Source organism: Tiliqua scincoides, chromosome 8, assembly GCF_035046505.1.
Source record: "Tiliqua scincoides isolate rTilSci1 chromosome 8, rTilSci1.hap2, whole genome shotgun sequence".
Taxonomy (NCBI): domain Eukaryota; kingdom Metazoa; phylum Chordata; class Lepidosauria; order Squamata; family Scincidae; genus Tiliqua; species Tiliqua scincoides.
The window spans coordinates 14,532,326-14,549,047 of record NC_089828.1 but is presented as its reverse complement, the minus strand read 5'-3'; the positions used below and the strand labels follow the sequence as shown (position 1 = coordinate 14,549,047).

Genomic DNA, 16,722 nt, shown 5'->3' with positions numbered 1-16,722 from the left:
GAGGCGGAACTTATATGAATGAATGAATTTTACAGACTTTATAATACACGAGAACTATAATATAAGCACATAGAACCACATGAAAACTATGAACTGTTTGCCACACACCTCTTGCACATTAGAGGCGGAACTTATATGAATGAATGAATTTTACAGACTTTATAATACACGAGAACTATAATATAGGCAAGTAGAACCACATGAAAACTATGAACTGTTTGCCACACACCTCTTGCACAGTGAAAACATATGGGAGGGGGGGTTTAAAATAATGACCAGGAGGAAGTAAAAACACATGGAGACTATAAAAGGCCTTGCTCTAATTTGGTTTGCAGTTTGCGTCTGGTGGTCACGACCAGCGGTCGTGGGGCAATGTGGACTCTAACAGTCTCTGATGGACAGGGGCTCATTGGAGAGAGGGGGGGGGTCCCTGTAGACTGGATTGAGGGTCCCCAAGGACCACAAATGGCTCCCAGGCCAGGGTTTGCCCAGCCCTGCTCTAGAGGAAAAGCAAACTCTGTATTTCTCTATTTTCAGGCTTAGTTAATCAATAGTAGACTCTTTCCTTCTGTTAAGTTCAGGAACTTTCTCTCTTCCCCCCTCTCCCTTCTCCAGAAATAGGCACCTGTTGGTTAAAGGAAAAAAAAATAGTATTCTCACATAATTTCAAACAAACTGGCTAATTTCAAGCAGTTGCTTTTTGTGCTGGGACTACTGTAGTACCTTTGCCTGTATCTCTACGTTTTTCCCCCCCCTCTGCTATTATTGTAATGATCCCTCAATCAATTGTTCTTTTGGTTAATTCTCCTGCCTCCTTCTTGAATGCTGACCTTCCACTGGGATGCACCACCAGCCAATGGTCAAGGGTTCCTAGAACTTGCATGTTTCACTGCACTTTCATGTGCTGCCATGCTGATGGCAACAGAGGACCAATGGCTGCTGAGTAAATTAATATGGTATACAAAAGGTGGAACTGACCCTTCAGTAAAGTATCATCATAAGGAATGCTCAGATGGTGTCCCAGGTGCCCTTTTTTCCACCTGTGAAATGTTGGAGGGTACGGTCACCACTGGGAAAGCCTGTTGAGAAGCACATTCACACGCCTCCCCTCCTGAGTTCCTGGATGTGTCAACAATGACTCATTTGATTGACTCACTTCACAAAGATCTGACCTGGGAGGAACAACCACACTTCTGCATCTGTGGCCTTTGTGAACTTTATCTGTTCTTCAGTGATGGAAAACAGCTGGTTCATGTTGCTTCCAAAGACATGTCAGAAAACAAAAGCCCCTCTCTGTTTCTCATATGTCACAAAATTGGTTTCAAATGAGCTAAACACAAAAGACCACCCATGCTAAAGGAATCAGTGTGAGCAGAACCTGCTCTTCATTGGCCATGAAGTGCAAAAGAGTGAACAGAAGTTAAACTCCCCTGAACACTTAAGGAAAGTGCTGTATACACTTTAAGGCTGCCATTCTAAACAGTGACTAGAAGGAAGTCCCTCTAAACTCCTTGGGGATTACTTATAGAATCATAGAATTGAAAGAGACCCACAAGAACATCTAGTTTAACTCCTTGTCTGTAGTAGGAAGTCCTCCTACAGCATCTCTAGCAGGTGCCTGCTTCAAGCTGTCCAGTGAGAGAGAATTCACCGCCTCCGTTGTTCCACTGCTACACCACTCTTACCACCCAGAATTTCTTCCTGATATCCAATCAGAATCTCTTCTGGTGCAAGTTTGTACCCAATTTGATCTACAAGTTCTACCCTTGGACTCAGTTGAGAACGAATTTGTTCTTTCCTCCATATGGCAGCCCTTCCGATATTTGAAGAGCTACTTCTGAGTAGACATGTACACTGCAGTACTTGCATATCAAACTTTTGTCTTTATTTAAGACATGTTTCTCTCCTTTGCTGCTGTTCAGATAAGTCCATTTGTTGGAGCAAGCATTTAATGAACAACAACACCACACACACACAAAAATACCCATAAGATGCTCTGCCCAGAGTCAGATCACTGGTTTACTGAACTTACAGCCCAATCCTAACTGCCCTGGAACAGATAAGCTGGCAGGCCTGCCCTACATCCAAGGCAGGGTTGGGGCCCAAAGTGGCTCAGCCCGGGGCAAGAGGAATCGCTTCCAATTACTCCAGGTAACGCCACAGCAGCCCCAATAGGGTTACTCCAATCTGAGCCAACTAAAGAGGTGGCACAGATCTGAGCAGCCCAGAGCTGCTCTGGGTTGCCAGGGTCCAGGGTTAGGATTCAGCACTGAGTTGCAAAGCAAGACTTCCCTGGTTTAGATCTTACCTCTGTTAGGTGGCCTTAGGCAAGCACTCACTCTTAGCCTCAGTCTTCCTGTCTGCAATATGGAGATAATACATCTCCAGACTGCAAGGCCCATCCAGCTGGTATCCTAGAGGAAGCCCTGGGAAAACGTTAGAACATAAGAAGAGCCCTGCTGGATCAAACCAAACGTCCATTGATTCCAGCATCCTGTTTCCCGCAGTGGCCCTATCCGATGCCTCCAGGAAGTCCACAACCTGGGCTTGAAGACAATAGCACCTCCTTTTCCTATGAAGGTTGTGAGCCCTGGAATGTCCAATTAGGAGTGTGGTGAGCTGCCAGCTAGATACACCCTAAGGACACACCCTAAAGACACACGCACAAAACAGTGAAGACTAAATCAATCCTTGGATTATCTTTGGCTGAGGGCGAAGAGTTCATAAATTTGGAGCAATCAGGACACTCCTCAGCAAAATCGTATAGTATTACTCAGCAGTAAGTCCCATTAAGTGACACTTACTCCCAGGCACATGTGTATAGAACTGCAGACTGTGTTTGTCAGAATGCAATTACTTTTGGATATTTCAAAAACATGCCACAGGAGGGGCAGATCCAGTGTTTGCATTTGGGAAGAAGTATGAGCACTACCTTAACTCCAGAGGCCAGGTCAACCAGGTGGGTAGACCTCGGCTCCCACCTAGGGTGGGTAGACCTAGAGCGATGGTAGAAAACAGCCATTCGCACCATTTCATGCAATATGGATTGCATATTAGTGCTCTCCCGCTCTCCCCAATTGCACTGTGTGTCACAAACGTCTAATATGAAGCAGCCCACTCCTGACACAGCTCAGAATCATTAGCAAAAAGACAGAAAATAAAAATGCCAGCACCATAATTCCTTCCAATAAATCTCTGGTTCAACTGCCTTTGGAATGCCATGTACAGTTCTAGCTGGCCTGCCTCCAAAGAGAATGTTGTACCGTTGAAAAGATGGAATAAGGTGCAGAGGTGGTTTTGAGCACCACTCTTGTGGGGAGAGGTTCAAGGGTTTGGGGCTTTATAGTCTGGGGGAAAAGACCAGATAATGAAGCAGGATAGAAATATATAGAATTATGAATGATATGAAAAGTATAGACAGGGTTTTTTAGTTCTTTCTAGCCCACCCATTTTCAACCAATGTGCCATGGCACACTGATGTGCCCTAAATGTGTCTACAGGTGTGCCGCAGGAATTTGGGGGAGGGTCATTTATTAGCAGGGCCCTTAGGAGATGTGAGTCCCCCCACTGGTGGCACAGTGTGCCTTGTTAATTGTCAAAAAACTTATGGTGTGCCTTGATAATTTGAGCACCTTGTCTGTGTGCCATGAAATGAAAAAGGTTGAAAAAATTACTGCTCTGCCCCATAATGCTGGAATTTCAGGGTCACCCTATGAATGTGCCCGCCTAAAGTCCTTCACCCAATGCACAAATAACTTACGGAACTCAATGCCACAAGATACAAGAGTGGCCACTGGTTGATGGCTTCAAAATGGGATTAAATCCAGGTATGGCAGGTGCACGAGCCATACATAGCTAAATGGAACCCCCTCTCCCAGGTTAAGAGGTTGCGTGCCAAGGCACATCAGTTGCTTGGGGGTCAAGCAATGAATTTCAGTTTGATGGGATTGACCTCCCATGCCACCAGAACATCTGGTAAACTGTCTAGTTCAGAGTGTGTTAGGTGCTAATTGTTCCTCATTAAATGATCTTCTGATTCCTTCTGACAAAATACTTGTGAATAATTGTGTGCGCTGTGGTGCTTTGCATGTGGTATCAAAGCAGATGACAGGTAGGAAAGGTCCCAAATCTGGAGATTCCTCCCATTTTTTGGCATCACACAGTGACTTTTTATCATGCCCGCCACTTGTGCGCTAGCCGCTGGTGACTTGCAGAGGATGAGGGCCACAATCTGGTTTCACAAAGTTCAGTTCTGCAACAGGTGAACAGAGCACGTGCAAAGTGTCCAAGACGCTACCAAGAAACCATCCTCACACCTGAAGATGAGGTGAGGGTACAAGACAGAAAGCAAGACCTACAGTCTGGACACCGCTAGATTTCCTACAGCAAGCACAGATAACAAACATACCACTTGCACCAACTCTGACCCAGGGATACAATTTCAACCAAGAAGATGGGAGTTCCACCTGGGGAACCTGCAAAGTGGTACTTATTGATTACATTAAATCCCCCCCCCCCAGCTCTGATCATACCCAGTCCTTTATCCTCCCAGCAAGCCTAGGAGGTAGATTTGGCTGTCTGATTGGCTGCAGATTACCCCATAAGCTTTGCAGCTGAGTGAGGATTTGAACTCAGGACTCACTGGACTGGTGCTCCAGCCACTCCGCTACCCCAAGCTTACCCCCAGCTGGGGTGCCACTGGTGGCAACCAAAGCTCGGAAGTCGGTCAGCCAGTCGGAAGTCAGACACTAAGCCAGGGGTCTTTCAAGGCTTGAACCTGCCACCCTCTGCCTGCCAAGCAGGTGCTCTGTCCCGGAGTTTCGACTCGCCCCTCCCAGCAGACGCATTTTAAGTCCACCCTGGCCATAAAGAGAGGGCCTCTGAGCATATGCAGAGTCCATTCCCCTCCCAACCGAGTCACCACTAAGCATCTGCCTGCCATCCCACCCACGTTTGCTTGCCAGTGTCGTCTCCTTGCAACTCAGAAGCGTCTGACTTCCGAGGAAACCCGTTGGCAGGCATGGAGCAAGACGCAGGAACCCCTAATTGGGGGTGGGGGGCGTTAGTCCTCAGGCAGCCCCTCCTGGACGGTGGCTACCAGGAAGAGCCTGTCCCGGATCCTCACCCCTCGTGGCTGCAGTGCCCTACCTGCCGATGGAAGCAGCTCGCCGTCGCTCAGCTCCCCGGAATCCGAATCCATGGTGGTGGAGGAGGAGGAACAGCCTCTTCTGGGCACGGATTCCCGGCTACTGCCTGCTGCTGCCACCGCTCGCAGGAGTGCGAAGCCCAGATTTGTGGGGGGAGGGCCAGGGCTGTCCCCTCCTCCTCCGGGCAGAGAAGCGCACGGGCGGAGCGAAGAGGCAGGCGAGGAGGAGGAGGAGGAACAGTTTCTCTCCCGGGCGTCCAACTTCAGCCACCCAGCGGGAGCGCTTGGCCGCCGCCTCTTGGCCACGCGGGTGTTGCGCCTCGCTGGCATCTCAAAGCCACCGAGAGACTGGGGGCGCCTGGAGGACGAACAGATGGAGGGCGGCAGGAGGAGCTGGGCCGGCAGGCTGGTGCTCAGTGGGCAGAAGAAGAGCCGCTTTCTCGCGGTCAGACGTCTCCCTTCAAAGAAAACCCATTAAACCCACCCAAGCCCCCTCCGGAGCAGGTTTTTGGCACGCGCTCGGGTGGCTTGGCGTGTGGAAGGTCTTGGGTTCAACCCCTGGCAACATGTTCAGAGAGGGAGGGAGGGCTGGCAAATGATCCTGTTGAAATCCTCCCTTTGTGTCACCAAGAGCCCAATCCTCTGCATGTCTACTCTGAAGTAAGTCCCATTATATTCAATGGGGCTTACTCCCAAGTAAGTGTGGATAGGATTGGGCCCAGGGCTGCAATCCTGGGAGTAAGCTCCATTGACTCTAATGGAGCTTCCTTCTGAGTAAATGGGCATAGGCTTGGGCTGTAAAGGGGGCCATTCTTGGAATTTTTTTGACACATGCCCAACCCCCAGGTCTGGCCCAAGAGCTCCTGGTGCCTGAGATAAAGTGCAAAATGCTGCCCCTCTCCCCGCCTGCTGTGCCAGTCTGTGCTTCTCCCTGGATTGGAAAAGGGAATGAGCGGAAGTGGGTCTTGCCCATTTGCTGCCTGAGGCGATGGTCTCAGCTGGCTTCATGGAGAGGCCAGACCAGCATCCCACCCCCCCAGTTTCTTAAGTTAAATATTTGAGGAGGAAATGCATCTTGATTCTAGTGCAGGGGTGTCAAATATCAGGCCTGCAGGCTGAATGCGGCCCCTGGAAGCAATTTATCTGACCCCTGTTATAATTGGGCTCTCCCGGCGTAATAATCGGCTCTCTTATATCTTGAAAATATCAACAAGATTTGCATATTTTCAATTCTGTCATTTGTAGCTAATGAGTTTCTATGTGAGAACATAGTACTCGTTTCTGGTCATCATCTGCTTAATGACATCACTTCTTGCTTAATGATGTCACTTCCGACCCTCCACCAGGAATGCTAACTTTGGCCCTCTCTATGAAACCAGTTTGACCCCTTTGCTCTAGCTCATTATAAAACACTATTTTTTAAAAAATAATTATTTTATCCCGTCTTTTCTGCAAAGAGCTCAGCGCAGCATACACAGACTCTCCTATTTCACGCTCGTAACAACCGCGATAGGTAGGACAAGTGATCATGACGAGCTTCAAGTCATCTATTTAGTTTCCCTGACAGATCTGAATGTCAGGTTTTCCTGGGTGAACACAGCACCCTGTCCATTAACCAACACTGGTTGCAGTGCAACGCATTGTTCATGTGTTGTTCCTTCATGGTCATGTGTTGTTCCATCCTAAATGGTTGTTGTCAAATCAAGTTTGGGATGCTTTTCAGAAAACCTTTTACAATTTCAGGAGTTCTTTCTTGGTCTTGAAATATGCATTTTAAAATGTTAACTTTGCCTCAAAATCCTTGCCCAACTTTTTAAATGATACTTGGGATTTCTGTATCACACATACAATTTTTTCCTAGATCGTAAACAGATGAACAAGGGAAGAAGAAAATAATCTGTGACATGGAAAAGATTTAATTAGGGGATCCCCAAAACCGAATCAGACAATGCAGGTAGCGAGAGACATCTGTTGAAAAACAGTACTAAGCTCCAACATAGTTAGTCACCCCCCCTCTGCGTTTTAGAATCTGCAGGCAGAAATGAGCACTCTACCCACAGGAAAAAATAATATCTCTGACCTTTGGAACTCGATACCCATCCAAGTCACATTAGACTAAGTGGTTCCCAAACTGTGGATCAGGACCCACCTGTGGTTTTTTGATGGGTCGTGGAACTGGCAAGGCAGATTAGGCTATGTGTATCAAGGGGGGGGCATTACTGCAAGGGGGGGACATTACTGCCCAATCACCATTATAGCCACATCCCTTGGCATCCATGAATCAGGCTGCAGCAGCCTAGGGCTGCAGCAGCTTTCAGGTGCATGCCAAAGGCCAGGTGAGGGGGAATGCAAGTCCACCAGAACTGTCAGGACCTGATGAATGTGGAACTCAACGAACACTCCAGAAAGCGCCCCCCCCCATAATAAAAAAGATTCAAACAGAGGCTTGAGTGGCTGGTAAAGTGAAACACTTTTTAAAGGCTTGTGAAGCTAGGTGGGTTCTGACATTGCAGCTCTTTTCAACCCTTATGTTGTGGCAGATTGGTGTGCTGTGGGAATTTGGGAAAGGGTCATTTATTAGTAGGGCCATTTGGGGATTTGAGCTCCTCACCTGCAGTGTGGTGTCCCTTGTCAAAAAACCGATGGTGTGCCTTGACCATTTTAGCGCCTTGTATGTGTTCCATGAGATAAAAAAGGCTGAAAATCACTGTGATAAGAGTGTCATTTAAAAAGTAAGACCCTGTGCTAAAGAGTTTGGGAACCACTGCTCTAAGGGCTTTTAAAAATTCAGTATTGGCCTTGGATCGGGCAGCAAATCCACAAATCAAAGCCTGGGGGGAAAAAAACCCATAATGTAAATGAGAATCTATCCATCTACTTTTTCTTAGTGCAGGGAAATGATTCTTCTAGTGTGGTTTCATCACATCCTCAAACCCGGAATTTTCCCCCCTATGTTCTAACAGTCTTTCCTGCACTGGCTTCTATATCACCATCTGCTACTAAGTGGATAATAACAGTTCCCTTTTTGAAAACCTTAAGAAATCTTAATAGAATCTTTAATCTTGCAATGGATCCACTTGTAGATATATAAAACAACTGCAACTCAGCAGTATTCACTATCTGGACAGACTGGTGTGAGTTCCTGTATGAATATGTGTGTGTGTGCATATGAGTACATGGAAGGCTTATCCATGACCTCCTACCACTTGATGTGGTATGCCAACCTGTGGCCCATGTACCCTGTAGTACACCAACTGCTGCTGCTGCTTCTCTGCCCATTCCCTGGATTTTTTTTTTAAAGAGGGAAATGGCATAGAAGAAGACATAAAGGACAGGAGAATGGTGGGCTAGAATGTTGGTGGGGCAAAAGATAAAGTGGAGAGGAGAGGAGAGTGGTGGGCTAGAGTGTCAGCAAAAAGGCTCTGACAGTAGCTTATCACTATCCTCTCATTCACACTTCCCCCATTCTCATGGGTGGTCTGCCCTGCATTTGTGTAAAGTAAGGAACCTGAAGCCATAGACTGGCATTTTGTCTTGCGCATATTTGTGCACATGAACGCTAGAAGCCTGCCATACTGCCCACCACCACCATACAGATTTTTTCCATCTGAAGACTCACTCACAAGAGAAGTCAGAATCTTGTGAATATATCCAGAATATGAGAGATCACAAGGATGATAGTGACAATAATGAAGAGCAAAACCATTTGTTAGCTGTCTTCCAATGAGAACATAAGAACAGCCCCACTGGATCAGGCCATAGGCCCATCTAGTCCAGCTTCCTGTATCTCATAGTGGCTCACCAAATGCCCCAGGGAGCATTCAAGACACAAGAGACCTGCATCCCTGTGCCATCCCTTGCGTCTGGCCTTCTGAGGTAATCCATTTCTGAAATCAGGAGGTTGCACATACACATCATGGCTTGAAACCTGTGATGGACTTCTCCTCCAGAAATTTGTCCAATCCCCTTTTAAAGGCATCTAAGCTGGATGCCATCACCACATCCTGTGGCAAGGAGTTCCACAGACTAACTACATGCTGAGAATTGCAGACCTCAGGGGGAGCTCATGCCAGCACAGCTCCAGGGCAACTCATGTAAAAACAATGACAGATTTCATTTCACAAGGAACTGGAACCCAAAGCAGGGCCAGAGAAGAGAATGGCCTAGGAGATATCTTCAAGGTATGCCAGACCTAGGCCATGAAGGCTTTGCAAATCAGTACCAGCACTTTTGAATTGAACCTGGAAGCAAATCAGCAGCTAGTGCAGGTGAAATGAAGTTAGCTGAATACAAGTCATCTCATGTCTAGAAAGGGAAGTGCACTCAAGTGTCCATATAACTTTCCCTGAGCTTGCTTGGTCTTGGGCTGCCTGTATTTACTCAGAAGTAAATCCAACTCTGTTCAATGGGACATAAGTCTAAGTAAGTATGGTTGGAGTTGGCTTCAGTCTTAGGCATATTTACTCAAACTATACGCAGCATGGCCTTTCCCAGTTTGAAGAGACACTTGGCCAACAGTCTGAAGCAAAGAGGCAAAGAAGGAAGGTCCATAGCCAGGGAGACAGACCAGGGACAGACTGCACTTGCTCCCAGTGTGGAAGGGATTGTCACTCCCGAATCGGCCTTTTCAGCCACACTAGACACTGTTCCAGAACCACCATTCAGAGCGCGATACCATAGTCTTCCGAGACTGAAGGTTGCCAACATGGACATTGCAGTAAATGTGTCAGTGTGTGGAAGCAGGAGCTTCTCCTTCACATTAGTAAGCAAGCTGTGGAGGCCCCAATTCCATTTGAGACTGTAGTGTTGATGGAGAGGGGGCTAACCCTTCTCTCCTGCCCCCTGAAAGCTGCTGTCACCAAAGCAACACTTTGCAGTAAACAGTCATGGGGGGGGGGATTTTCCATTGAAAAACAGTGCAGGTAGTAAGGGTTTAACCCCCCTACTCACTGCACCATGGTTCTAATTCAAAACGTAGGCCTTCATTTTGCTCACACTGTCCGGAATATCTTCGAAGGGGAGTGGAAGGGAGTGGAAGGTGAGGCTCCCTGCACAACATAGTGCTTTTCACCCCCTCTAGCCACTGCCCATATGCGTGTCCCAAAGCAACTGAAAGGGGCAGGAAATTAACAACAGTATTTAAATGAACATCATGAAGCATTTGCTAATTTAAACATGTTAATACTTCAATTACCATGCTGGAGTTAAGAGAAAAATCATATCATAAAATGAATAGGAGCAATGAATCCTTTCTGGTTTTAAAAAATGCTTTCCATGTGATGTCCTGGTGGTGCAGAGCATTCTTGGTAGTTATGATGTAGTTATTATAGCTGCTAATAACAATTTAACACCACTGATATAACTTAATTCTTACTATGACTAATATTTTTCAAAAAACATACAGAATGAATTCGCATTGCAAGAGGGTTTATATTTGGGGGTTGCCAACTTTTTGTTCAAAAACCAGCCTTTGTTCTTGTGCTTTTCTCAGCACTATGATCTATATCATTAGCAGGTCATGACAGAGATGTTTATCTCCCTACCTTGACTAGTTCCACTTGCTAATTTCTGCAGCCCAGGTTTTCATTGAAGGTACAGAAGCAGACCAGTCTTGAATTTTTCGTCAGTTGGCAACTCTACTAATGGCCAAACATTTCCTCTCACCTTAACAAGAATCTTGGAGTTCGTTCGTTCGTTCGTTCGTTCGTTCGTTCGTTCGTTCGTTCTTTCTTTCTTTCTTTCTTTCTTTCTTTCTTTCTTTCTTTCTTTCTTTCTTTCTTTCTTTCTTTCTTTCTTTCTCTTTTCAAATTGAGCTCTCTCTCCTAGTACAGACCATCAAAAGCTTCATCAGTTCTCTGTATTCCTAGTATCAGATTCCCCTGCCCCCCTCAATTCTCCAAGGCTTGACAACCTTATGACATCACCAGATCCAGTCTTCTGTTATTAGTGGCCCTGCCTTATATATCTCAAGTTTTGGGTGCATCCAACATGACAACCCTGTCAGTGAGTTCTGGTTCAGACCAGGGATGTACCGGATTCACTTCTTTGAATTTTTAGTCAAGTCTTGAGTCTCGTCTCCCCTTGACTCGAGTTGCAAACACATCATAACGGGTGGCCATTGTGACTCATCCAGAGCTATTTTTAGAGTCACTCTGACTTGAGTCCGAGTCTTTTCAAAAAGCAAGTCAAGCCACAAATCAGTCACAGATCTGCAGAAAACACAGAGCAAGCACACAGAGAGACACCTCACACTGGGCTGCTGGGAGGTAGACTCGAATTCCAAAACTTGAGCCAACAGGTCCAGACTTGTTTCGGAGAAAAGATACAAGTCACTAGTCAGTTCTGGGTTCAAGAGACATGTGCAGCGGCCCTGCTAACTGGGTAAGAGGCACTTTTTCAAGTGGTTTAGTTTAGTTTAGCAGGGGTTTAGCAGGGGGAGAGTAACTGGCCCTCCTCACCTGAGCAGTGTCTTTTCAAGTGGCTGTCTGCTGGTGTTTTTTCACAACTTTTCAGACAGAGCCCTTTTGGGACAGGGAGCCATCAGTTATTTGATTTTCTCAGTAAACTGCTTTGTGAACTTTTTGCTGAAAAGCGGTATAATAATAATAATAATAATAATAATAATAATAATAATAATAATAATAATTAATAAATAAATAAATAAATAAATAAATAAATAAATAAATAAATAAAATACCTTGAGTCTGTATGAGTTGCGAAAAACATGAGTTTGTCAACTCTAGTCCAAGTCATTCAAGTTGTGACCCATCCCTGGTTGAGACATTATGTTTGGGCTAAAGCAGATATGATGCAGGAACTGTTTCTCCAAAAGGAATTGCAAGGGAATTTGGATTGGGGCTGCAGCATGAGAGGAGAGCAGTTTGTCCCTGTTGCTCAGCTCCCTGGAATCTGAATTTCAGTGGAGGAGGAGGAGAAGCAGCCTCTTCTCGGCACTAATTCAGACTTTGCAAGGAGCACATAATTCCTGGCTAAGGTTCAATAGATAACATATGTTCAAGAGTATGCATGATATCTGACCATATGAAAAGGGCAATGTCTGATGCGGGGGGAGCTTTTTCTTACTAGAACTGAGAGCAGGCATTTTTTGCTGATGTATCTCATCTTTTCTAAAATAAAAAAAATTGATAATATTTCCAGTGGGGTACTCCTGGAAGATTGCTTACAAAATTTATTGCATTTGCACAGAAACTGAATCCCTCTTTCAGTCTCTCTTATTCCAAACCATCACATTAAAAGGTGGTATATTTAGCTGCAATTATACTGTGTCTGCATTTTTTAAAACTCCCCATCCCTTCCAAAACAGGAGACAGCCTGGTGTGTTTCATTTATTTATGTAGAATCATATACACTTCCTTTTTATTAAGAGATGAGAGCCAAGCTGTTATCACTCCTTGCTGTATGTGATGCAAATGGTGTGTGATCTATCAGATGTTAAACGATTTGTCTTGCTGTGTTAGCAAGAGAGATTGTAGATGCTCATGCAAATCATGTAGCCCACACACACACAGCCTGATTTGTCTGTTAAAACAATCTGAGACTGGATACAATAAGTTGTGGATCTAACTCTACATCTGCCATTTGAAGGTTTGAATCTAGAAATATGCTGAACATTTGCTGCTGATTCTAAAAAAAAACCACAGGGAGCTGTTAAATTGCTCATGTGGGCTCCACCATGGAAAAAAATGTGACTCTCTGTAGAACATCATGTTCATGAAGTGACCCAGGCAATGCAATGGGTGTGAAGGGAGCAGCAAATGATTTTGGTGTTGTGCAGAGTTTTTCACAGACTTGGGATCAGTGACATAGCTAGGGGGTGCAGGGGGTGTGGGCCACACCAGGTGATGCGCACAGAGGGGGTGACACCACTGTGTGCCAACATTTTAAAAATTGTGTTACTTTCAAATAACATCATCATGTTATATATCAATCAATGTGTGATTTCATGCGGAATACAGTGAAACAAACCGCATTGAAATACGTCGATTCTATCAAAAGTTACACCCAAAAAACCAGTGGGGGTGGGGCGATGGTACATCACCACACCTACTGCCTGCGGTGTTGCCCCACCCACTGCATGGGAGGAGGTCCATCATAGAAGTGACATGCTAGCCTCCCGCACCAGGTGACGCAAACCCTGGTGACACCACTGCTTGGGATTTTTCAAATGCTTATCAGAAACTCCTCACTAAGGAGGGGCAATCAAAGGCCATGTGTTTTGTGTGCAGAATCAGAGGTGCCACCAGGTTATGCTGGGCTGTGGGAGGAAGGACCCCTGTACACCCATGTGCACAGCACACATGTACAAAAAGCCCCCCTGTTCTCCCCTCCTGTCTTCAGCTTACCTAGCTGGTTGGCCAGTTAACTAGTGGGCAACCCAATCCTAAGTAGTGCTGATATAGTGGGGTTTCGTGGCCTACACCATTTTCAGTGCTGATTTGGAACAGGTTCGAAGCTGGAAGTTTCCTTAGGTTAAGGGAACATTTGTTTCCTTACCCCATGTAGTGCCGTAGCCTGCCCAATGGGGCTACTCAGATCTGTGCCTGCTAAATCGCTGGTGCAAGTCTGAGAAGCTCCATGTAGGGTCTCAAGGCCTGGGAAGGGATTAGGATATGGCAGAGGCCTCCTCTGTCACCCCTTCCCCTCCCGGGCCCAATCCATCCCCTATTCTGCCTTCACCCACCCTGTTACACCCCCTCCCCACCCTCTCCCTGTCCCTGAATCATAAGGAGTAGCTCTTACCAGGATCTGGATACAGTGCCTGTTTGTGCATGGGTGGTTTGTGCATGTTTGTGTATCAGAGCGGGTCAGGACATTTGTGACAGCTTGCAAAGGTGCAGCAACTGCTGTGCCTGTGCTCTATTTCAATTGGATTGCGCTGTGGTTGGCAACCTTCAGTCTCGAAAGACTATGGTATAAGCCTATAGCACCCGGTATTCCCAGGCGGTCTCCCATCCAAGTACTGACCAGGCCCGACCCTGCTTAGCTTCCAAGATCAGACGAGATCGGGCATGTGCAGGATAATAGTTGCTAATTGTGAATCAGTGGGCCTGCATAAATTTGCAGATTTACAAATATACAGATTTACAGATTTACAAATATACAGATTTACAGATATACAAGCTAGATAGCAGGGCATTCCTTACAAGGAATCACAGGTTACATCAGTTCCTCAGAGAGTGTTCCTCTGCCACCCTCTATTGGGTTTTGGCTGGGTCTGATCCTGTCTTAAATGAACAGAGGCAAACTTTGGAAGATGGGAATACTTTCCCAAATTGAAAGCAGATGCCTTTGGAGCCAACATGGAGCTTCTGAAGATCCTTGCCCCGAACATCTTCACGTCTCCTCAACTCTGAAGGGGGTGTGTCAGTATTTTTACTCTGATTTTGTGATGTCCAGTTTACCACTTGCAGTTTACCATGTCCCTTCCCACCCCCTCACCCCCAATTTGGTGAAATTACTGAAATCATGGATTTGTTCAAGGGGAGACTCATGAAATTCAGTGGCGTTGCTTTCATCTTCTCACAAATACACACACACACACAATCATCTGTTTGTCTCTTTCTCCGTCTCTCATATTCAGAGACGAGCAAAACTGCCAGCTAGCTAGAGGGGGGGGGGGAACCCAGCCCAGCTGCTTGGTTTGTTTTTTTTAAGAGCGTCTAGGCCAGTTGCCAGAATTTGGGGCCAGTTGCCAGAATTTATTTATTTGTTAGTAAAGCTGGCTTTTCGTCAAGCAAAAAGCCAGCAGTGTCACTCAGTGCATATAGTGGTATTCTGAGAGCACACTCACCCTCCAGGATGTTGCGTATACACCATATGTCTTGTTTCACATGCTGCTGTGTGAAAGGCTGCAAGCTTCCCTTGCAGGTTCTCTTCAGCTGAGGGAGATGGGGTGAGTGGTGTCATGTACCATCACCTTCTTGACAGGTCCAGCCTGGATCTGGATGAGACCTCTTCCACAGAGGACCCCATTGCCAGGGCCAACACTTATGAGGAAGAAGAGCAGGGACTCCAAGAGGAATTTTACCAGGTGGTACAAACTTTCTTTTGAGCTCCCTCCAAGTGGGAGGGGAGGGGCAAAACAGAGCAGGGAAAGGGTGGGATTGGTGGAATGGGGGCAGGGTGGAGGTAAAACAAGGTGGGAGGGGGGGAGGTGGCAATAGCTAAAAGCTTTTGGAGCCCCAGATGCCAGTGCAGAGCCCAGGTCTACCTGCCTATGCAGCATCCGAGGCTAAATACAATGATATGGAAAACAAATACAAGTCTCTCTATAATCTTTTAAATCTAGAAAATCATTGCTGATAAAGAGCATCATCACATCTAGGCTCACACTAGAATGGGAAGTGTCCTGTGTGTACCAAAACTTATTTCTGCAGCAGCTGTACTCCTGCAGCTGTGTCCCTGAGCTCCTGTACACTCCTTTATGGTAAACGGATCCACAAGCCAAAGAGCTACCGTAGCAGGCCAGTTTTCTCCCAGATTTGACACTGTGTTAAGGAGTATCAAGTCTGCATTCCTTGGCCCACTGCACAAAAGCCCAGGAAATTTCTGGGCCCCCACCATTGGCTCCTAGGCCCACTTTTTGGCCTTTGGCTCAGCTACAAATTACCCACTGTAGCCCCCTCTCATAGGCCCTGATGAAGGAGAGTCAGCAGTCACTGAGAACCATCCCCTTAATCCTGCCATCCAGGTAGTATGCATGACTCAGGAAGGTGGCACATGAGTTGGACCCACTGTACCTGACCCTACCACCACTTCAACACCAGAACCTCCAATGCTCTCAGGAGCAGGTGGAGTGAGTCCAAGTGGAGGCTCAGGCTGGGAGGTGCCTGTCCTGGTAACATTTCTGAACCCTGCTTGGGAGAAGGAAGTCACAACCAGTGTGTGTTCTGGAGCAGAGGCCTGCTGATGTTTGAGGCAGCAGAGCTAGTATAGAGGTGCTCAGTGGGGACGAGCAGTCGCTGATGTAGCACTTCCTCTAGACCAGCTCTTAATTCTAAGGGATTCTTTTGCTCAGACAACTCCCAAAGCCAAGTGGAAACCTTAATTCCTGATCTTTTCTCAGTTCCCTTGCTAGAGAAGTGGGAATCTGATACTCTTAGAGGCGGTGGTGGGAACATGACTCCAGCAGAGCACATGAAGTCCCATCGCTCTCAAGGGCAGTGAATTATGACTAATTTTGGTTCATGTATTCATGTACTCATTCAAATGCCATTGACGCCAGTGACCATCACAACTTGCTGCGGCTGTGAGTTCCACAGATTAGTTATGCCGCTTGTGAATTATTTCATATTCCTGCAGTGAAGGATCTGCTTCCCATCTATTGCAACAGGTGCCTTCGCATGTCCAGAGAGAGAGAGAGAGAGAGAGAGAGAGAGAGAGAGAGAGAGAGAGAGAGAGAGAGAGAGACTTATTTTTTCTTAATCACTTTTGCTAGAACCACTTTAGTTCTATGAAATTGAATCTCCTACTTCTTGAACTTCAAAGAGTTAACCAACTAACCATAACGAAGAGATCCGCATTAAGCCTGCAGCAGATGCTGCTTGACAGGTAGC

At 46.3% G+C, this 16,722-nt stretch overlaps 1 protein-coding gene and 1 pseudogene across 2 annotated transcripts in view; both read right to left on the bottom strand.

The window, feature by feature from the left end:
• Window positions 1–5,258, bottom strand: part of TNFAIP8L3 (TNF alpha induced protein 8 like 3) — a 61,306-nt gene extending 56,048 nt beyond the window's left edge. The window contains exon 1 of one of the 2 annotated variants that reach the window (XM_066635673.1): window positions 5,149–5,258. In XM_066635673.1, coding sequence (XP_066491770.1) covers window positions 5,149–5,200 — 52 coding nt within the window. In that variant the 5' untranslated portion in view covers window positions 5,201–5,258. Of the gene's footprint in view, window positions 1–2,308; window positions 2,346–5,148 lie in introns of those variants that run through there. The other variant, XM_066635674.1, reaches the window with a different exon arrangement.
• Window positions 5,259–14,082: 8,824 nt separating this feature from the next.
• Window positions 14,083–14,202, bottom strand: LOC136659804 (5S ribosomal RNA; annotated as a pseudogene).
• Window positions 14,203–16,722: the final 2,520 nt, after the last annotated feature.